This window comes from Somniosus microcephalus, chromosome 24 (assembly GCF_052327205.1).
Source record: "Somniosus microcephalus isolate GS21.2 chromosome 24, FLI_Smic_1.0, whole genome shotgun sequence".
Lineage (NCBI taxonomy): Eukaryota > Metazoa > Chordata > Chondrichthyes > Squaliformes > Somniosidae > Somniosus > Somniosus microcephalus.
In genome coordinates, this window is record NC_141010.1 from 9,260,563 (window position 1) to 9,281,880 (window position 21,318).

General features: G+C 48.6%; 1 protein-coding gene across 7 annotated transcripts in view; it reads right to left on the reverse strand.

Moving 5' to 3' along the window:
* Positions 1–21,318, reverse strand: part of srcin1a (SRC kinase signaling inhibitor 1a) — a 496,431-nt gene that overhangs the window by 33,872 nt on the left and 441,241 nt on the right. For all 7 annotated transcript variants that reach the window (XR_015073440.1, XM_085966198.1, XM_085966197.1 and 4 more), the window contains 5 exons: positions 20,409–20,584; positions 6,728–6,858; positions 3,339–3,486; positions 1,833–1,889; positions 618–948 (listed from right to left, as the gene is read on the reverse strand). Coding sequence is in view for 6 of the 7 variants with exons in the window: in XM_085966198.1 (XP_085822324.1) it covers positions 618–948; positions 1,833–1,889; positions 3,339–3,486; positions 6,728–6,858; positions 20,409–20,584 (843 nt within the window). In the remaining variant the exon portion in view is untranslated. The remainder of the gene's footprint in view (positions 1–617; positions 949–1,832; positions 1,890–3,338; positions 3,487–6,727; positions 6,859–20,408; positions 20,585–21,318) is intronic.

The window sequence follows — 21,318 nt, forward strand, 5'->3', positions numbered from 1 at the left end:
CCCGACAACAGAACAGCCTTTACTGCATCGATTCCCATTTTCCCTCTGAACGAGATTGCTGCTTGTGCTGAATTACGTGTGGTTTAATGCTGTGGACTCTCAGGGAATGGGTTGGGGTTGTTCCTCGCTCATTTCACATAGAATCCTTGCAGCAAGCACAGAGAGGCTTTTGTAGGAATTGCTAGACGATAAAAGGCCAAGGTCTGTCTGGCTCGCCTCCTCCCATCCCGCCACGATACAACCATAATGGAGTTGTTGACTAATCACAGCGATCAATCTCGATCAATGAGGCTACAACAGACCCAGACATGAGGTGAGGAAAATCCCCAGTGGTGGAGAGCTTTGGGAACCACAGATCCAAAGTCACTTTTTGTCTCTCCGAAACGGGCTACAATCGCCAATATGTCATGTCTCAAATTACTCACCTGCTGTAGCCCAAAGTGTTATTTCTTTCATTCCATTAGTCTGACCTGGATCTGAACCCAGGTCCCTGAACGAAAGACCAGTGCGAAGTCCTGTCCTATGACTCCCTGACACCACAGGATGCTCAGCCCAACACACTGTGCCAACCGTAGAAGGTCCTGCAACTTTTAAGTTTTAAAATTTCAATATTTTACCTCAACAGAGATAGTTCGATCCACGTTCCTTTTGCTCGGCGCCATTGGCGCCTCCTCCACGGGATTGCTCTGGGCTGCGACCCCCTGGCCCACCCCCGAAGGATTCTGAGAAGGAGCAGCATGAACCGGGGAATTCTGGGCAAGCTGAGCCAGGGCGGAATTGTGGGTCTGCCAGGTTTTCATTGAGGTTGTGTGTGTTTCCAGGAAAGTCAAGGGAGGGCTGGTAGGAATTTCAAAGTCGGAACTCCTGGAGTAGGGGTCTGTGCTCGTGTGCTTTGGCGATTGGGCAGTAACTTCCTCGGCTCCTTTCATCAGGGTCTCGTTTGCTTGTCTGTAGAGTAAAACCAAACTCAAGATAAATGCGAATTCCCACTAGATGGTGAACCTTCTCCTCCTAATAACAAGCATCTATTTTTTCTTTGGTTCATTGGCTCCCCCTTTCTCCTAAAGGAACCAATCTAGGCTGACACTCCCAGTGCAGTGCTGAGGGAGTGCTGCACTGTCGGAGGTGCCGTCTTTCAGATGAGATGTTAAACCGAGGCCCCGTCTGCTCTCTCAGATGGACGTAAAAGATCCCGCGGCCACTATTTTGAAGAAGAGCAGGGGAGTTCTCCCTGGAGTCCTGGAGCCAATATGTATCCCTCAACTAACACCTAAAAACAGATGATCTGGTCATTATCACTTTGCTGTTTGTGGGAGCTTGCTGTGCGTAAATTGGCTGCCGCGTTTCCTACATTACAACAGTGACTACACTTCGAAAGTACTTCATTGGCTGTAAAACACCTTGGGACGTCCTGAGGTCGTGAAAGGTGCTATATAAATGCAAGTCTTTCTTTCTCTATACAGAGTGCAAACCAAACCTTAACTGTAAAATATTGAACACAGGTGAGAACAAATAAACTCGATTAAAACATGGTTCACACTCTGCCAATACTAATAGTAGGGCACAGTTTTGCAATCATTACAGTTTTTAACTTTTATATGTATTATCACAAAAATGTAAAACTAAACAAACAGGTTTATTTTAGCGGCAGTGAGGAAGGGAAGAAGAGAGAGAAAGGGATTGTTCAGAGGTAGCAGGGACGATGGAAAGTCAGTGCCACAGAGACACACAGGACGGACAACTGGAGCAGCCCGGGACAGGGGCATGGGGTGGTGGGGCAAGGGGGGTGCGGGAATCCCCAGGGTGGGAGTGTAGAAAACGGGCGTATTTACCTGCTGAACCGTCTTGGGTAGACCTCCGCAGGGCAGGCTGAGACAGCGGGCGGGCAGCTGAGTAACAAGAAAGAAAAACAAGTCACCAAGGTGAGTTCCCTCGGCAGAACTCTGGTCATAGTTCATTGCAATCATTGACGAAGGGAATGCCCTAATGATACACAATGGAATCCCCAAATAATTATACAATGTACTGAATTGCAATTTTATTCCGAAGTTCCTTCATCGCACCAACCTCAATAAAAATTAAATTTTTTGATAAATAATTTTAAACATCTTAATCCAGGCCAATATTTGCATAAACACATTTAAAGTGTATGTGCATAATTTTGGATTTTTAAACGTTTTATTTAAGCCTTATACCCTTACGCTGATACAAGCAGGCCCTATGCCTGCTTTTACCAGCCATATGAGATGCGCGGGCAATTGCTGGGCAGTTGTTGGGCAAATAGCCCCAACTCTGCGCCAGCGCTACTCAGTTTTCAGGCGGTTCGGATGATCGGTCAGGGCAAACCGTAACAGGTCGCAAGTTCCGGATTTCGCGCATGCACAAGTGTAGAAGTTGTGGGGCCTTTCGATGGGAGTATGATGACGAGCTCTGAGAGTACACCGACGCAGATACCACTATCTCAGGGCCAGAGTGTTCAAATAATTTTTTTTTTTAATACAATTATTTTTAATGCCCCCTACGATTTGCTTTCAGCCATGCCCGGGAGATTAACCTTTCATTCCTGGAGACTCCAGGGCAATCCAGGCGGCTCACCACCACCTTAAGCATCCACTCCCTTCACCACCAGCGTACCGTGGCTGCAGTGTGTACCATCTACAAGATGCACTGCAGCAACTCGCCAAGGCTTCTTCGACAGCACCTCCCAAACCCACAACCTCTTCCACCTAGAAGGACAAGGGCAGCAGGCGCATGGGAACACCACCACCTCCAAGTTCCCCTCCAAGTCACACACCATCCTGACTTGGAAGTATTTCACTGATCCTTCATCGTCGCTGGGTCAAAATCCTGGAACTCCCTCCCTAACAGCACTGTGGGAGCACCTTCATCCCACGGACTGCAGCGGTTCAAGAAGGTGGCTCACCACCACCTTCTCAAGGGCAACTAGGGATGGGCAATAAATGCTGGCCTTGCCAGCGACGCCCACATCCCATAAAAACGAATTTTTAAAAAAAATCCTGGAGGGTTGTCAACACCTATTTCCTTCTGCTGTTCTCATCCCCAGTCCCCATTCCATGAGCAGTTGACTGATTGGTGAGTGATTGCAACGGAATGACCAAATGTAGAGTCAACAATCTCAATCAAACTCTAGGCTCCAATCAATTCAAGAGTGGGCCCCACCGGCAAAAAATACAACACTTTGGACCCAAAGGGAAAATGCTGTCGACATCAAGGGATCGTGGCTCTTAAAACCGGTTCTGAATTCTTAAAGAGGTGATGCTTTGTGTGGTCTAATTATTGTCCGGCTGTACCTGGAGGACAAGGGCCCGTCACATTACCTTCTCAGCATGGCAAGGGCATCTGTGATGGTCTTGCAGCGTTTCAGCAGGATGTCCAACCTGTGGGGCTCCTCCTTCAGGAACTTCACCGCCTCCACCTCCACGCGTAGAATCACCCGCATTTTACTCTGCAGGCTGGGGAACTGAGCTACGGAGGCAAACAGGCACGGAATAAGTTCGACACACTCCTGCCCAACATCTTTCCAATGTGGATTCTCTCCCTGCTTCCCAGAATCTGGACTCCCACCAAGCAGACCTGAAGCCCAGTCTCAGTCTCAACTTAGATTTGTATTTAAGCTTCCTGGAGTAGGATGGAAGGAGCGAGAGAGAGACAGACAGAGAGAGAGACAGACAGAGAGAGAGACACAGAGAGAGAGACAGAGAGAGAGAGACAGACAGACAGAGAGAGAGAGACAGAGACAGAGACACAGAGACAGAGAGAGACACAGAGAGAGAGACAGACACAGAGAGAGAGAGAGAGAGACAGAGAGAGAGACAGAGAGAGAGAGACAGACAGACAGACAGAGACAGAGAGAGACACAGAGAGACAGAGAGAGAGACAGAGGCAGACACAGAGAGAGAGACAGAGAGAGAGAGACAGACAGACACAGAGAGAGAGACAGAGAGACAGAGAGAGAGAGACAGAGAGAGAGACAGAGACACAGAGACACAGAGAGAGAGACAGAGACAGACACAGAGAGAGAGACAGAGAGAGAGAGACAGACAGACACAGAGAGAGAGAGACAGACAGAGACAGAGAGAGACAGAGACAGACACAGAGACACAGAGAGAGACACAGAGACAGAGAGAGACACAGAGAGAGAGAGACAGAGAGAGAGAGACAGAGACACAGAGACAGAGAGAGACAGAGACACAGAGACAGAGAGAGACACAGAGAGAGAGACAGACAGACAGAGAGAGAGAGACAGAGACACAGAGAGACAGAGAGAGACACACAGAGAGAAACAGAGAGAGACACAGAGAGATACAGAGAGAGACAGTGAGAGAGACAGACAGACGGAGACAAAGAGAGAGAGACAGACGGAGAGAGAAAGAGAGACAAGAAAAGAGACAGAGACACAGAGAAAGAGGGACAGAGAGAGCCAGAGACAGAGAGAGCGAGAGACAGAGAGAGAGTGGGCATGGAGGTTGATTTGTGACTAGTGAAACTAGGCTCTCTGAACCTCGGTCAGGAGGGTTATACTCCACCTTGTGAGATTACTATTGCTTGGATCTGAATTGGAAATCCTTCTCCTGATATAAATGTTTACGAATTGCTTTTCTTGTTATATAGAAATGATCTGGACTTGGATATAGGGAGTACAATTTTGAAGTTTGCGGATGATACAAAACTTGGCAATGTAGTAAAGAGTAGCAGACTTCAGGGGGACAGGGACAGACTGGTGAAATGGACCGACACGTGGAAGATGCAATTGAATGCGGATAAATGTGAAGCGATGCAGTTTGGGAGAAACAATATGGAGCGGCGGTCTAATCTCAATGGTCTTATATTGAGGGGGGATGAAAAAGCAGAGGGACCTGGGGGTACATATTCCCAAACCCCTGAAGGTGGCAGGGCAAGTTGATAAGGCAATTAAGAAAGCGTATTGGACACTTGGCTTTATAAATAGGGGCACTGAATACAAAAATAAGGAAGTCACGCTAAACCTTTACAAATCACTGGTTAGGCCTCAGCTAGAGTATTGTATCCAATTCTGGGCACCACACTTTATGAAGGATGTCAAGGCCTTGGAGAGGGTGCAGAGCAGGTTTACCAGGATGGTGCCAGGGATGAGGGACTTCAGTTATGTGGAGCGATTGGAGAGGCTGGGATTGTTCTCCGTAGAGCAGAGAAGGTTAGGGGGAGATTTAATAGAGGTGTTCAAAATTATCAGGAGTTTTGATAGAGCGAGTATGGAGACATTGTTTCCTCTGGCAAGTGGGTTGATGACCAGAGGTCATAGGTTTAAAATAATTGGCAAAAGAACTAGAGGGGAGATGAGGAGAAATTTCTTCACACAGAGGGTTGTTATGATCTGGAACGCACTACCTGACAGGGCGGAGGAATCAAATTCCATAGGAGCTTTCAAAAGGCGATTGGGCATGTACTTGAAGAGGACTAATTTGCAGGGCTATGGGGAAAGAGCTGGGGAGTGGGACTAACGTGGAGAGCTCTTTCAAAGAGCCGGCACAGGCACGACGGGCCGAATGGCTTCCTCCTGTGCCGTACTGGAACCACACGGCTCCTATAAACACCCAACCAATCACAGCTCACTCCACAGGCTGTGCAGTGACCAACCACTGTGGGGCAAAGCCAGAATGACCTGGAAAGCTCAACGGGCCTGATTTTAACCCGGCCCGTCCTGGAGGCTAAAATGGCCGTCGGGTCCTTGCCGCAGCGATACGCGCCAGCTGCCATTGCAAGCCCGGCGATCCCAGTCGCGGGGAATGGAGCCCGCGGCTGGTAGGCGGGGCCTCGTCAGTATTTAAATTTAAGGCTCGCACTACGTCATTCGGACCCCGACGTGATTTTCACGCCGGACGGCAGCAGTGACGCTGGCGGGAGACGGGATTGTGGCCAGAAGAGGTCCCGTGGCTCCTCCAGTGCTGCCACCTCTGGTTGGACATATCTGCGGAGGTATCATCGCATGGCCTCGCTCCTCCAACCGCCCCACCTGGTCAAACAGCCGAGTTATAACTAATCAAAGAAAATGATAATAAAAAACACAATTGTTTTTAACTACCCCCCGCCTATGATTTTTCTCCTGGATTGCCCGTAGACGAGTCCAGGAGATTAATCTTCAATTCCTGGAGACTCCAGGGCCAATCCTGGAAGGTTGGCAATACATAGGCTCCTCCCAGCCCCACAAGGAAACCTTGGACCTCCCCTGCCCTAGGCTCTCCCTCCCTCCCCCAATCGCGATTCACTTCGCTGCACCCCCCCTCCCGCCCTTAACACACCCCCACCCCCAATCACACCTCAGGGCTCGAGGCTCATTCCCCAGTCCATGAGCTGACCTCACCTGTGGAGGTCGTAGCGTTGCTGCAACTCACCGTCAGAGCCTCCCTGGGCTTGGCGGGGGGGTGGGGGGTAGGGGGAGGTGAGGGGTTGACAGAAAATCAACCAGGGCTCCTCCTCTCCAGCAACTCCTGCCAAAAAAGTGCTTGCTTTTGGAAATCAGGGGTAGACTTGGCTGCGGAGGCCCCTTGGACTCACGCCTGTGGTCGCAGTGTAGGCCGAGAGGGACCCCAGAGTCCTTGGAGCGGAACCCCAGGGGAAGTGAGCACAGAAGGGCAGAAAGTTCCTGCCTCCCTGTCGTTCCCTTTCAGGTCTGCCCGCCATAGTCAACCCTCCCGCCGCCGCTGGCCGAGTGTCCGAGGCCCCTTACCCTTCAGTTCAGTGAGGGTCTCCCCCAACTGGCGCAAGACCAGGGCCTTCTCCTCCAGCTCCTGCACGGTTATCAGCCGCTGATTCAGGGCTGAGTCTCGCTGCAAATCTTCCACCGATTTCTCCAAATCGCTGTCAACAGGAACACAAATTAGACTCCAACCTCCTGAGAGAAAAAACATCAACTGAGGCTAAAGCTGTCAACTGGTTTGTCAGTCTTTGATTAATGCGCTTGAAGGAACATGAAACCCAAGCGTGGGCCTTTCTCTGGTATCTGCCAGTCGTTTGCAAACAAAAATATTTCCATTTATACATTGCTTTATCACATCATCTAAATGCACCAAAGTGCTTCACAGAATGAATTCCGTTTGGAGTCCAGTCAGTGTCAGCCGTGGCTCAGTGGGCAGTACACTCGCCTCTGAGTCAGAAGGTTGTGGGTTCAAGTCCCACTCCAGAGACTTGAGCACAAAAATCCAGGCTGACTCTCCCAGTGCAGTGCTGAGGGAGTGCCGCACTGTCAGATGAGACGTTAAACCGAGGCCCCGTCTGCTCTCTCAGGTGGATGTAAAAGATCCCATGGCACTATTTTGAAGAAGAGCAGGGGGAGTTCTCCCCTGTGTCCTGAGGCCAATATTTATCCCTCAACCAACATAACAGAAACAGATTATCTGGTCATTTATCACATTGCTGTTTGTGGAAGCTTGCTGTGCGCAAATTGGCTGCTGTGTTTCCCACATTACAGCAGTGACTACACTTCAAAAAAGTACTTCATTGGCTGTAAAGCGCTTTGAGATGTCCGGTGGTCGTGACAGGCGCTATATAAATGCAAGTCTTTCTTTCGTTTTTTTCCCAACGCCAAACACAGACGGAACACAATCGATCACAAGGTGATCTTGCATTTAAAAAATTCTACCTATAGAAAGCCATAAGCCGCATCATTTTGGGCTTTTTCTTTCAGTCACTGCTATTATGTAAAAAAAAAAGTCGTAATTTTTTTTTTTAAGTGAACCTCGACCCTCGTACCTTTCCCGGTCTGGGCCTATCGGGTGACTCCGATCCCACACCAACCTAGTTGACTCTTAGCTGCCTTCCTCAGTGGCCCAGCAAGTCACCAAGGCAACTGGGATTGGGCTATAAATGCTGAGAATGAATAAAGAAAAGTCCTGATTGGTGCAGGTCCCTGCCCGAGTCTGGTCTGAAAGGCCTTCTGTGAGGATGGGCTCAAGTGCTCAGTATATTCATGGCAGTAGAAAACGCTGGAAAAACTCAGCAGGCCCGGCAACATCCGTGGAGAGAAACAGAGTCAACGTTTCGGGTCGAAACCCTTCGTCAGAACTGAGAATAAAGGGCAGGAAATGAAACAGATTAAAAAGCAGTTTGGGGGCTGGGAAATGGGGGAGGGGATGAAAGAAGAGACATTAAGAGATATTCAAGGAATAGGACAGGTAAAGAAACAAACAATGGCTCTAGAATATCTCTTAATGTCTCGTCTTTCATCCCCTCCCCCATTTCCTAGCCCCCAAACTGTCTTTTAATCTGTTTCATTTCCTGCCTTTTATTCTCAGTTCTGATGAAGGGTCCCAGACCTGAAGCGTTGACTCTGTTTCTCTCTCCACCGATGCTGCCTGACCTGCTGAGTTTTTCCAGCGTTTTCTGTTGTTATTTCGGATTTCCAGCATCCGCAGTATTTTGCTATCGTATTCATGGCAGTACCTGCCGCCGCCAGTGAGGGGCAGTAGACCTTCACGCATTAAAGCTGGCTCCGTTGGGGCCTTGCAGGAAGTTTATCCCTTTACCTTCAGTGGAACAGGACAGTCGTTTCAAGGTGATGTGCGCTCGCGGTTCATCACTGAGTTTCAGAGCAGGACTGATTAGGACAAATGGTGGAGTCATCGCCAAGGGTAATCGGGACAAAGTACGAGTCTGAGTTAACAGAACCAGTTACAGGCCTGAACAGTCGACACTGGACAAGCGGGTATGGTGGGGCAGCGGGTAGGGTGGGGCAGCGGGTATGGTGGGGCAACGGGTATGGTGGGGCAGCGGGTAGGGTGGGGCAGCGGGTATGGTGGGGCAGCGGGTATGGTGGGGCAGCGGGTAGGGTGGGGCAGCGGGTATGGTGGGGCAATGGGTATGGTGGGGCAGCGGGTAGGGTGGGGCAGCGGGTATGGTGGGGCAGCGCTTGTGCTGCTGGACTAATAAACAGGAGAACATGAGTTCATAATCCCACCACCACAGCCTGAGAATTGGACGAATCTGACAAAAGGTCATCGACCTGAACCGTTGACTCTGTTTCTCTCTCCACAGATGTTGCCTGACCTGCTGACTGTTTCCAGCGTTTTCTGTTTTTATTTGAGAATTTGACTTCAGTTTTTAAAAACTCTGGCATCAGTGCTCGTGAGGGCGAAGCTGTCGAATTGGCGATAAACAGCAAACTGGTTCACGAATGTCCTTTAGCGAAGGACTCCTGCCGTCCTTACCCGGTCCGGCCTACCCGTGACTCCAGTCCCCACACCGCTGGAGTTGCCGAGCAAACCACTCAGTTGTATCGAAACTGGCATCTAGGGACAGGCAATAACTGCTGGTCTTGCCAGCGACGCCCACATCCCAAGAATTAATTTTAAAAAAGACTGTGAGCCATTTTTAAAAAATTCGTTCATAGGATGTGGGCGTCGCTGGCAAGACCAGCATTTATTGCCTGTTCCTACGAGCCATCACTTTACACAAGAATATAAACCTGGTTAAAAGCACCAAACCACCCAGAGGCCCAGGTAGGCCCCAGTGCGGCATCGGCAGCGGGTGGAGGCGGAGCTGAGCGGCAGAGCGACTACAAGAGGCTCCAGAGGCCCAGGTAGGCCCCAGTGCGGCATCGGCAGCGGGTGGAGGCGGAGCTGAGCGGCAGAGCGACTACAAGAGGCTCCAGAGGCCCAGGTAGGCCCCAGTGCGGCATCGGCAGCGGGTGGAGGCGGAGCTGAGCGGCAGAGCGACTACAAGAGGCTCCAGAGGCCCAGGTAGGCCCCAGTGCGGCATCGGCAGCGGGTGGAGGCGGAGCTGAGCGGCAGAGCGACTACAAGAGGCTCCAGAGGCCCAGGTAGGCCCCAGTGCGGCATCGGCAGCGGGTGGAGGCGGAGCTGAGCGGCAGAGCGACTACAAGAGGCTCCAGAGGCCCAGGTAGGCCCCAGTGCGGCATCGGCAGCGGGTGGAGGCGGAGCTGAGCGGCAGAGCGACTACAAGAGGCTCCAGAGGCCCAGGTAGGCCCCAGTGCGGCATCGGCAGCGGGTGGAGGCGGAGCTGAGCGGCAGAGCGACTACAAGAGGCTCCAGAGGCCCAGGTAGGCCCCAGTGCGGCATCGGCAGCGGGTGGAGGCGGAGCTGAGCGGCAGAGCGACTACAAGAGGCTCCAGAGGCCCAGGTAGGCCTCACCAATCTCCAATCTCAGGGAAGGAGAGAGGTAAAAAGCCATTTAAAAAAACAGCTGAGGCGGAAGTCCAGCTCGTGAGCTTTTTTTCAGAAGCGGACCTGGTGGGAAGCACCCAGGTGAAAGGTATTTAAGGAGGGTGGTGGCTTAAACCCGAGTTCCTACAGAGTAGGAAACCCCACCCACCCTCCTCCTCTAACCTAGTAGTCTTTTAGCAGCTGTCTAAAAACAGAGGTCACAAATTTTTTGGTCTCAGTTTCTTTTCAGCAGGGCAGGAACCGGGAGGAGCGGGAAGTCGGCGTAGGACCAAGGGGACACAAGACCAGGAAGTCAGCGAAAGACCAGGGAGGTAAGACTAACTGGTAAGTACTTTCCTCAAACCTTCCTAGAAAGTAAAACCAAAACTAGTGGGATTTGGTTAGTTTAAAAAGGAATAAGAGGAGTACAGTATACATTGGTCTAAGTAAGCTTCGGGAAAACAAAAGTCGATAAATAAACTAAAACTAGAAAATTAAAAAGTAATATAAGGGTTAAGTCATGGCAGTAGAGCTCGGACCTGTGTCATGCTCCTCCTGTAACATGTGGGAAATCAGGGACGCTTCCTGTGTCCCTGACGATTATGTGTGCGGGAAGTGTGTCCAGCTGCAGCTCATGTGGGACCGCATGACGGCCCTTGAGCTGCAGATGGACTCACTTTGGAGCATCCACGATTCTGAGAGGGGTGTGGATAGCACATTTAGTGAGTTGGTCACACCGCAAGTTAAGGCCAGCGTAGACAGTACATGGGTGACCAAAAGGCAGAGCAAGGGCAGGAAGGTAGTGCAGAAATCCCCTGGGGTTGTCTCCCTTAGCAACAGGTTCACCGTCTTAGGTACTGTTGTCGGGGGGGGTGACGCATCGGGGGAAGGCACCAGCAGCCAGGCTCATGGCACCATGACTGGCTCTGTTGCAAAGAAGGGAGGGAAAAAGAGTGGCAGGGCTATAGTAATAGGGGATTCGATTGTAAGGGGAATAGATAGGGGTTTCTGTGGTCGCGACCGAGACTCCAGGATGGTATGTTGCCTCCCTGGTGCAAGGGTCAAGGATGTCTCGGCGCGGGTGCAGAACATTCTGGAGGGGGAGGGGGAACAGCCAGTTGTCGTGATACATGTTGGTACCAACGACGTAGCTAAAAAAAGGGAAGAGGTCCTACAAGTAGAATTTAGGGAGTTAGGAGCCAAGCTAAAAAGTAGGACCTCGAAGGTAGTAATCTCTGGATTACTACCAGTGCCACGTGCTAGTAAGAGTACAGAGAACAGGATAGTTAGGCTAAATACGTGGCTTGAGCAGTGGTGTAAGAGGGAGGGTTTTAAATTTTTGAGGCATTGGAACCAGTTTTGTGGTAGGTGTGACCTATACAAAAGGGACGGTCTACACCTGTGCAGAGATGGAACTGATGTTCTCGGGGTAATTTTTGATAAAGCAGTTCGGGAGCATTTAAACTAGTATGGCAGGGGGCTAGAAACCTATGTAGTGAAATAGAGGAAAGTGAAAGGCAGACAGAAATAAATGGTAAAAGGGTGAGGAACAAAAAACGAAGGGCCAAACTAATTCATAAAAATTGTGAGCATAAAAAAAGCCTGAGGGTTTTATACCTTAATGCGAGAAGCATCAGGAACAAGGTAGATGAATTAGCTGTGGAAATAGAGGTTAATAATTATGATCTAATTGGGATTACGGAAACATGGTTGCAGGGTGAGCAGGGCTGGGAGCTTAACATACAGGGGTATTCAGTATTTAGGAAGGATCGACAAAAAAGAAAGGGAGGAGGGGTAGCATTGCTAGTAAAAGAGGGGATAAATGCAATTGAAAGGAAGGATATTAACTCAGTTAATACAGAATCTATATGGGTGGAGCTAAGAAATAGCGAGGGGCGAAAAACATTAATAGGAGTGGTATATAGGCCTCCAAATAGTAAAATAGAGGTTAGGGAGGGCATCACGAGGGAAATTAGAGAAGCGTGCAATAAGAGCACAGCTGTCATCATAGGTGACTTTAACTTACATATAGATTGGACTAGCCTAATCAGTAAAAATAATGAGGAGGAGGAATTCCTTGAGTGTTTGAGGGATGGTTATCTGGATCAATATGTCGAGGAACCAACTCGGGAACAGGCTATATTGGACTGGGTACTGTGCAATGAGAAGGGACTAATCAGTAATCTTGTTGTACGGGGACCCTTGGGTCAGAGCGATCATAACATGATCGATTTCTCACTCGAAATGGAGAGCGAAGAAATTGACTCAGAGACTAAGGTCCTGAATTTAAACAAGGGGAATTATGATGCCATGAGACGGGAACTGAGTAGGTCTGATTGGACAACGTTCCTGGGAGGACTGGAGGTAGATAAACAATGGCAAACATTTAAAGATAGAATGACAAAATTGCAAAAATTGTTTATACCAATCTGGCATAAAAGGAAATCTAAAAAGGTGACTCAACCGTGGATAACAGGGGAAATTAGAGACAGCATAAAATCCAAAGATAGGGCGTATAAAATAGCCAAAAAAAGCGCCAGAGCGGAAGATTGGGAACAGTTTAAGATAGAGCAAAGGAGGGCAAAGGGCATAATCAAGAGGGGCAAAATAGCTTACGAAAACAAGCTGGCGGAAAATATAAAAACTAACTCCAAAAGCTTTTATAAGTATATCAAAAGGAAAAGACTGGTGAAAACCAAAGTTGGTCCATTGCAGTCAGATACGGGGGAATATATAATGGGAAATAAGGAAATGGCAGATCAACTAAATGCATACTTTGGGTCAGTCTTTACGAAGGAAGACACAAAAAACCTCCCTGGGATATCGGGAAAAATAGGGACATTGGCAAAGGAGGAACTGACGCAAATCAATATCTCTAAGGATATGGTGTTAAGGAAGCTAAAGGGATTGAAGGTGGACAAATCCCCAGGGCCTGATAACATGCATCCTAGGGTACTGAAGGAGGTGGCCCTAGAGATAGCGGATGCACTAAGGATGATTTTTCAGAATTCATTAGACTCGGGAACAGTGCCGATGGATTGGAGGGTAGCTAACGTTACCCCACTATTCAAAAAGGGGGGTAGGGAAAAAGCAGGTAATTACAGACCTGTAAGCCTTACATCAGTTGTGGGCAAAATGCTGGAGTCCATCATTAAGGATGAAATAGCGGAGCACTTAGCAAATGGGGACAGGATAGGACAGAGTCAACATGGATTTACAAAGGGTAAATCGTGCTTGACTAATCTATTGGAATTTTTTGAGGGAGTAACTGGTAGAATAGATGGGGGAGAGCCAGTAGATGTGGTGTACCTGGACTTCCAAAAGGCCTTCGATAAGGTCCCACATAAAAGATTAGCATGGAAAATTGAGGCTCATGGGATAAAGGGGAAAGTTTTGGCGTGGATAGGGAACTGGCTGTCAGATAGAAAACAGAGAGTTGGAATAAACGGCTCATTTTCTGAATGGCAGGCAGTAACAAGTGGGGTACCACAGGGATCTGTCCTGGGCCCCCAGCTGTTCACAATTTACATTAATGACCTGGATCAGGGAGTCGGATGCAGCATTTCCAAATTTGCAGACGACACTAAACTAGGAGGGGGGGTGGGCTCAGAGGAAGAGACCAGGAAGCTCCAGAGCGATTTGGACAGACTGGGCGATTGGGCGGATAAATGGCAGATGCACTATAATGTGGACAAGTGCGAAGTTATCCACCTTGGGTGCAGGAACGGGAGGGCAAATTATTATTTAAATGGCAATAGATTGGGAGAGGGGGAAGTACAGAGAGACCTGGGTGTTCTTGTACACCAGTCACTGAAGGCGAGCATGCAGGTGCAACAGGCGGTCAAGAAGGCAAACGGTATGCTGGCCTTCATAGCAAAAGGGTTAGAATACAGGAACAGGGATACCTTGCTGCAGCTGTACAGGGCACTGGTGAGACCACACCTCGAGTACTGTGTACAGTTTTGGTCGCCTCATCTGAGGAAGGATGTTCTTGCCATGGAGGGGGTGCAGCGGCGATTCACCAGGCTGATACCAGGAATGGCGGGAATGACCTATGAGGAGAGACTATGTAGTTTAGGGATGTACACACTGGAGTTTAGAAGATTGAGAGGGGACCTCATAGAAGTGTATAAAATTCTGACAGGTCTAGACAGACTGGATGCAGAAGGAATGTTTCCCTTGGCGGGTGAGAACAGAACTAGAGGACATAATTTAAGGATAAGGGCTAAACCATTTAGGACAGAGATGAGGGGGAATTTCTTCACTCAGAGAGTGGTGAACCTGTGGAACTCATTGCCACAGAGGGCAGTGTATGCCAGCTCATTAAATATATTTAAGAGGGAATTAGATATATTTCTACGGGCAAAAGGGGTTAAGGGTTACGGAGAGAAGGCGGGGACGGGATACTGAATTAAAGGATCAGCCATGATCTCATTAAATGGCGGAGCAGGCACGAAGGGCCGAATGGCCTACTCCTGCTCCTATCTTCTATGTATCTATGTATCTATGTATCTCCAAGTAACGTAAATGCACTAATCGTCAGTCCTTTCTCTCTCCACAACCTGCCTGGCTCCAAGATTGGCGGTTGCTCTATTGCTGAAGAATGACTGAAGACCAGAGAATACAAGTAAGGAGTGTAATGGAATACTCTCCGCTTGCCTGGATGAGTGCAGTTCCAACAACACTCGAAGCTCGACACCATCCAGGACAATGCAGTCCGCTTGATCGGCACCCCATCCACCCCCTTAAACATTCACTCCCTCCACTACCGGCGTACCGTGGCTGCAGTGTGTACCATCTACAAGATGCACTGTAGCAACTCGTCAAGGCTTCTTCGGCAGCACCTCCCAAACCTGCGACCTCTTCCACCTAGAAGGACGAGGGCAGCAGGCGCATGGGAACACCACCACCTCAAGTCACACACCATCCTGATTTGGAAATATATCGCCGTTCCTTCATCGTCGCTGGGTCAAAATCCTGGAACTCCCTCCCTAACAGCACTGTGGGAGCACCTTCACATCATGGACTGCAGCGGTTCAAGAAGGCGGCTCACCACCAGCTTCTCAAGGGCAACTAGAGATGGGCAATAAATGCTGGCCTTACCAGCGACGCCCACATCCATGAACGAACAAAAATAAACAGACGGGTGAGGGGCAGTAGACCTTCACATATATAGCTGGCACGTTGGGGTGTTGCATCCACCCGAGAGAGCAGATGGGCCTCGGTTTAATGTCTCATCCGCAAGACAGCACCTCCGACAGTGCAGCACTCCCCCAGCTCTGCACGGGGAGCATCAGCCTAAATTATGGGCTCAAGTGTCTGGAGTGGGACTCGAACCCACAACCTTGTGACTCAGAGGTAAGGAGTGCCACCTACTGAGCCAATATTGACACTGGCAAATACTTCTGTCAAAAAGATTTGCTTCTCATTCATTGAATTCAATGTAAAAACACTTCAGCAGTGATCACCAATAGCCGTTCACCTCCCAGCGTCTTCAACATACGAACTGGGCCAAACTGGGCAAACTAGCTACCAAAAATATCACACCCAAAGCACATGTCCCTCTGCTCTCCGCCTTCCAGGTGTCAGCTGGGGCTCAGCTGGTAGCACTCTTTAAAAGAGTATTTCAAATATTAGCTAAAAGATCATTATAAGGCTCTGTGGATGTTTTATTCAGAAAGGAATTTAAAGATAGTATTTTACGATCAATTTTTAAAGTACAATTGATTAATGTATGTTCTGGGAGAAAAATTAAACTTCAGGTTTTGATGTTAATATGTGGTGGAGGAATGGCTGTGCAGAGCGGTGGAATGGATTTTTATGATACAATGGAATGATCACGATGTTGTAAATGTTCTTAATGTTCAATAAATAATATAATTTACAAAAAAGTTGGTGGCACTCTCGCCTCTGAGTCAGAAGGTTGTGGGTTCAACTCCCACTCCAGAGACTCGAGCACCAGAATCGAGGCTGACACTCCCAGTGCAGTGCTGAGGGAGTGCGGCACTGTCGGAGGTGCCGTCTTTCAGATAAGACGTTAAACCGAGGCTCCGTCTGCCCTCTCATAGAAACATAGAAGATAGGAGCAGGAGTAGGCCATTCGGCCCCTCGAGCCTGCTCCGCCATTCAATGAGATCATGGCTGATCATCCAAATTCAGTACCCTGTCCCTGCTTTCTCCCCATATCCCTTGATCCCTTTAGCCTCAAGAAATATATCCAACTCCTTCCTGAATATATTTAATGAATTGGCCTCAACTGCCTTCTGTGGTAGAGAATTCCACAGGTTCACCACTCTCTGGATGAAGAAATTCCTCCTCATGTCTGTCCTAAATGGCTTACCCCTTATCCTTAGACTGTGACCCCTGGTTCTGGACTCCCCCGCCATCGGGAACATCCTTCCTGCATCTAGTCTGTCTAGTCCTGTTAGAATTTTATAAGTTTCAATGAGATCCCCTCTCATTCTTCTAAACTCCAGTGAGTATAAGCCCAATCAACCCAATCACTCCTCATACGTCATTCCTGCCATCCCAGGTATCAGTCTGGTGAATCTTTGCTGCACTCCCTCCATGGCAAGAACATCCTTCCTCAGATAAGGTGACCAAAACTGCACACAATACTCAAGGTGTGGTCTCACCAAGGCCCTGTACAACTGCAGCAAGACATCCTTGCTCCTGTACTCGAATCCTCTCAGGTGGACGTAAAAGATCCCATGGCCACTTCCTGTGGTGGAGGAATGGCTGTGCAGAGCGGTGGAATGGATTTGTACGATACAATGGAATGATCACGATGTTGTAAATGTTCTTAATGTTCAATAAATAATATAATAAAAAAAAGTTGGTGGCACCCTCGCCTCTGAGTCAGAAAGTTGTGGATTCAACTCCCACTCCAGAGACTTGAGCACAAAAATCTAGGCTGACACTCCCAATGCTGTGAAGAGAGCAGGGGAGTTCTCCCCGGTGTCCTGGGGCCAATATTTATCCTTCAACCAACATCACTGAAACAGATTATCTGGTCATTATCACATTGCTGTTTGTGGGAGCTTGCTGTGCGCAAATTGGCTGCCGTGTTTCCCACATTACAACAGTGACTGCACTCCAAAAAGTACTTCATGGGCTGTAAAGCACTTTGAGACGTCCGGTAGTCGTGAAAGGCGCTATAGAAATGCAAGTCTTTCGGTTTTTTTCCCAACATCAAACAGATGGAACACAATCGATCACAAGGTGATCTTGCATTTAAAACATTCTACCTATAGAAAGACATAAGCCGCGTTATTTTGGGCTTTTTCTTCATTGATCCAATGACTCTGAAACAGATGCACTGCCTTGATGCACCCCAGGCTCGATTAGCAACAAACTGTTATTGGATCATGTAAAACCCAAATCCGATTACCAGCAAATCGCTTTGTTTCACTTTGTAAGTGGATTAGTTTATGATTAATGCGTCTGTGCGGCTGCATGTTTCGGAGCTATGCAATGGCACGCTGGCCGCTGCTTGGTAGTAGTATGCGGCCGGGAGGTGTGCAGACCACCTGCCCGCCTGAGAGGGGGATGAAATTCATCACGAGCCACCAGCAGACAGATCTGGCTTGTCAGCTAACAGCTGAATGCTGCTGGGCAACCGCCGAACTTGGAAGGACCTGTCGGACAGCAAGTTAGAACTTCTAACCGGCAAAGTTTACATATCACCCCCTGCGCTCGCTGAGCTACATTGGCTCCCAGTCCGGCAACGCCTCGAATTAAAATTCTCATCCTTGTGTTGAAATCTCTCCATGGTCTCGCCCCTCCCTACCTCTGGAATCTCCTCCAGCTCTACAATCCTCTGAGATCTCTGCGCTCCTCCAATTCTGGCCTCTTGTGCATCCCCGACTTCCTTTATCGGTGGCCGTGCCTTCAGCTGCCTGGGCCATGAGCTAAGGGATTCCCTCCCCAAACCTCTCTCTCTGCCTTTAAGACACTCCTTAAAACCCACCTCTTTTGATGAAGCTTTTGGTCACCTGTCTCCTTCTTTGGCTCGGTGTTAATTCTTGTTTTGATAATCGCTCCTGTGAAGCGCCTTGGGACGTCATACTGCGTGCGTCCAAGGCACAATTTAAATGCAAATTATTGTTGTATCCGACTACGCTCCAATTGGGTTCCGTTGTACATACGCCAGAACATTTATTCTAATTAATCTCCTTCTGTTTACATAACGGATCCTCCTAACTTCACCGTAGAAACGGAACAGTAAATATTCGAGAAACACAGTACATCCACTGTGTGTTTAACAGCCATTGGTACTCTATTCAGACACCTCTCCCATTTAACTACCGCCATGATTACTAAACGCTGCTGGTTTTTGACAAGTCAAAATGTGCAATTCTTTTCCGAACTTTCTTCTCTTGCTCCTTCTCAGCTGCAAGTACAACGCTCCCCCAGACCCTCTGTCCCCTGCACGCCGTCACCGTGTTGAAATCGAAACTGATGTGTGTCAGCTCCTGCTCAGCTCATTCTGACCCCAGCGCCTCGAAACTGGGAGAAATTCCTTACAACCCTCAGCCTTCCCTTCGTGCGCCTGCTGCGGAGATTCCCGTCCAGAGAAAACCCATCAGGAATTCAGGTGGGGCCATCAGGACAGACCCGCAGGACTTGTCATCCAAATGGAGAGAAATTCCTGTGGGGGCCTGTCATGGCCTTCCTGTCCCGCATTCCCGGTAGGTGCTCATCGGACACAACGCTCTGCACCGGGAGTGCCGATTCGTACAATCTGTCTTACTGCTTCCGTGCAACATAAGAACATAAGAAATAGGAGCAGGAGTCGGCCATTTGGCCCCTCAAGCCTGCTCCGCCATTCAATAAGATCATGGCTGATCATCAACCTCAACTCCACTTTCCTGCACTATCCCTATATCCCTTGATTCCCTTATTAATATTCAAAAATCTATCTATCTCTCTCTTGAATGTACTAAATGACTGAGCCTCCACAGCCCTCTGGGCTAGAGAATTCCAAAGATTCACCACCCTCTGAGTGAAGAAATTCCTCCTCATCTCAGTCCTAAATGGCCGATCCCTTATTGTGAGACTGTGACCCCTGGTTCTAGACTCCCCAGCCAGGGGAAACATCCTCCCTGCACCTACCCTGTCAAGCCCTGTAAGAATTTTGTATGTTTCAATGAGATCACCTCTCATTCTTCTAAACTCCAGAGAATATAGGCCTAGTCTACTCAATCTCTCCTCATAGGACAATCCCCCATCCCAGGAACCAGTCTGGTGAACCTTCGTTGCACTCCCTCTATGGCAAGTATATCCTTCCTTAGGTAAGGAGACTAAAACTGTACACAATGCTTCAGGTGTGGTCTCACCAGGGCCCTATATAATTGCAGTAAGACATCTTTACTCTTATACTCAAATCCTCTTGTAATAAAGGCCAACATACCATTTGCTTTCCTAATTGCTTGCTGTACCTGCATGTTAACTTTCAGTGATTTGTGTACAAGGACACCCAGGTCCCTCTGAACACCAACATTTCCCAATCTCTCACCATTTAAAAAATACTCTGCTTTTCTGATTTTCCTACCAAAGTGGTAAATTTCACATTTCTCCACATTATATTCCATTTGCCATGTTCTTGCCCACTCACTTAGCCTGTCTATATCCCCTTGAAGCCTCCTTGCATCCACCTCACAACTTACATTCCCACCCAGCTTTGTATCATTAGCAAACTTGGATATATTACATTTGGTCCCCTCATCCAAATCATTGATGTAGATTGTGAATAGCTGAGGCCCAAGCACTGATCCTTGCGGTGACCCACTAGTTACAGCCTGCCAACCCGAAAATGACCCGTTTATTCCTACTCAGTTTTCTGTCCGTTAAACAATCCTTAATCCATGCTGGTATATTACCCCCAATCCCATGAGCCCTAATTTTGTTTAATGACCTCTTGTGTGGCACCTTATCGAATGCCTTCTGAAAATCCAAATACACCACATCCACTGGTTTCCCCCTTATCTATTCTGCTAGTTACAACCTCAAAAAACTCTAACAGATTCGTCAAACACGATTTCCCTTTCATAAATCCGTGTTGGCGCTGCCCAATCCTATTATTATTTTCTAAGTGCCCTGTTACCACGTCCTTAATAATAGATGCTAGCATTTTCCCTACTACTGACGTCAGGCTAACTGGTCTGTAGTTCCCCGTTTACTCTCTCCCTCCTTTCCTAAATAGTGGGGTTACACGACCGTCTGGCTTTGTGAATACTTTTTGACACTTACTTCAGCTGCTGTATGATCATCTCCTCTTCGTTCAGGTACTTCTGCCTCTCCTCCTCCACCAGTGCGCGCTGGCGATGGAGTGGGTCTTCCTGCTTCCGCAGAGCTTCCGTTACCCTGACGCTTATCTCCGACTCCAAGCGTTTCATCATGTTCTTCATGGTGTCCTGGCTTTGGAGCTGTCAGAGAAAGTAATGAACAAGACATTGATACCAGAACTGAGCACTCTATAACCTACTCCAGCCCTACAACCCTCCAAGATCTCTGCGTTTCTCCAAATCAGGCCTCTTGTGCATCCCCCAACTTCCTTCGCCCCACCATTGGCGGCCGTGCCTTCAGCTGTCTAGGCCCCAAGCTCTGGAATTCCCTCCCTAAACCTCCACCTCTCTCTCCTCCTTTAAGATGCTCCTTAAGACCTACCTCTTTGACCAAGCTTTTGGTATCCTAGAAACATAGAAAAATAGGAGCAGGAGTCGGCCGTTCGGCCCTTTGAGCCTGCTCCGCCATGCAATATGATCATGGCTGATCCTCTATCTCAATACCATATTCCCGCTCTCTCCCCATACCCCTTGATGCCTTTTGTGTCTAGAAATCTATCTATCTCCTTCTTAAATATATTCAGTGACTTGGCCTCCACAGACTTCTGTGGTAGAGAATTCCACAGGTTCACCACCCTCTGAGTGAAGAAATTTCTCCTCATCTTGGTCCTAAATGTCCTACCCTGTATCCTGAGACTGTGACCCCTCGTTTTAGACCCCCAGCCAGAGGAAACATCCTCCCTGCATCCAGTCTGTCTAGCCCTGTCAGATATTTTATTTGTTTCAATGAGATCCCCTCTCTTTCTTCTAAACTCTAGTAAATACAGGCCTAGTCGACCCAATCTCTCCTCATACGACAGTCCTGCCATCCCAGG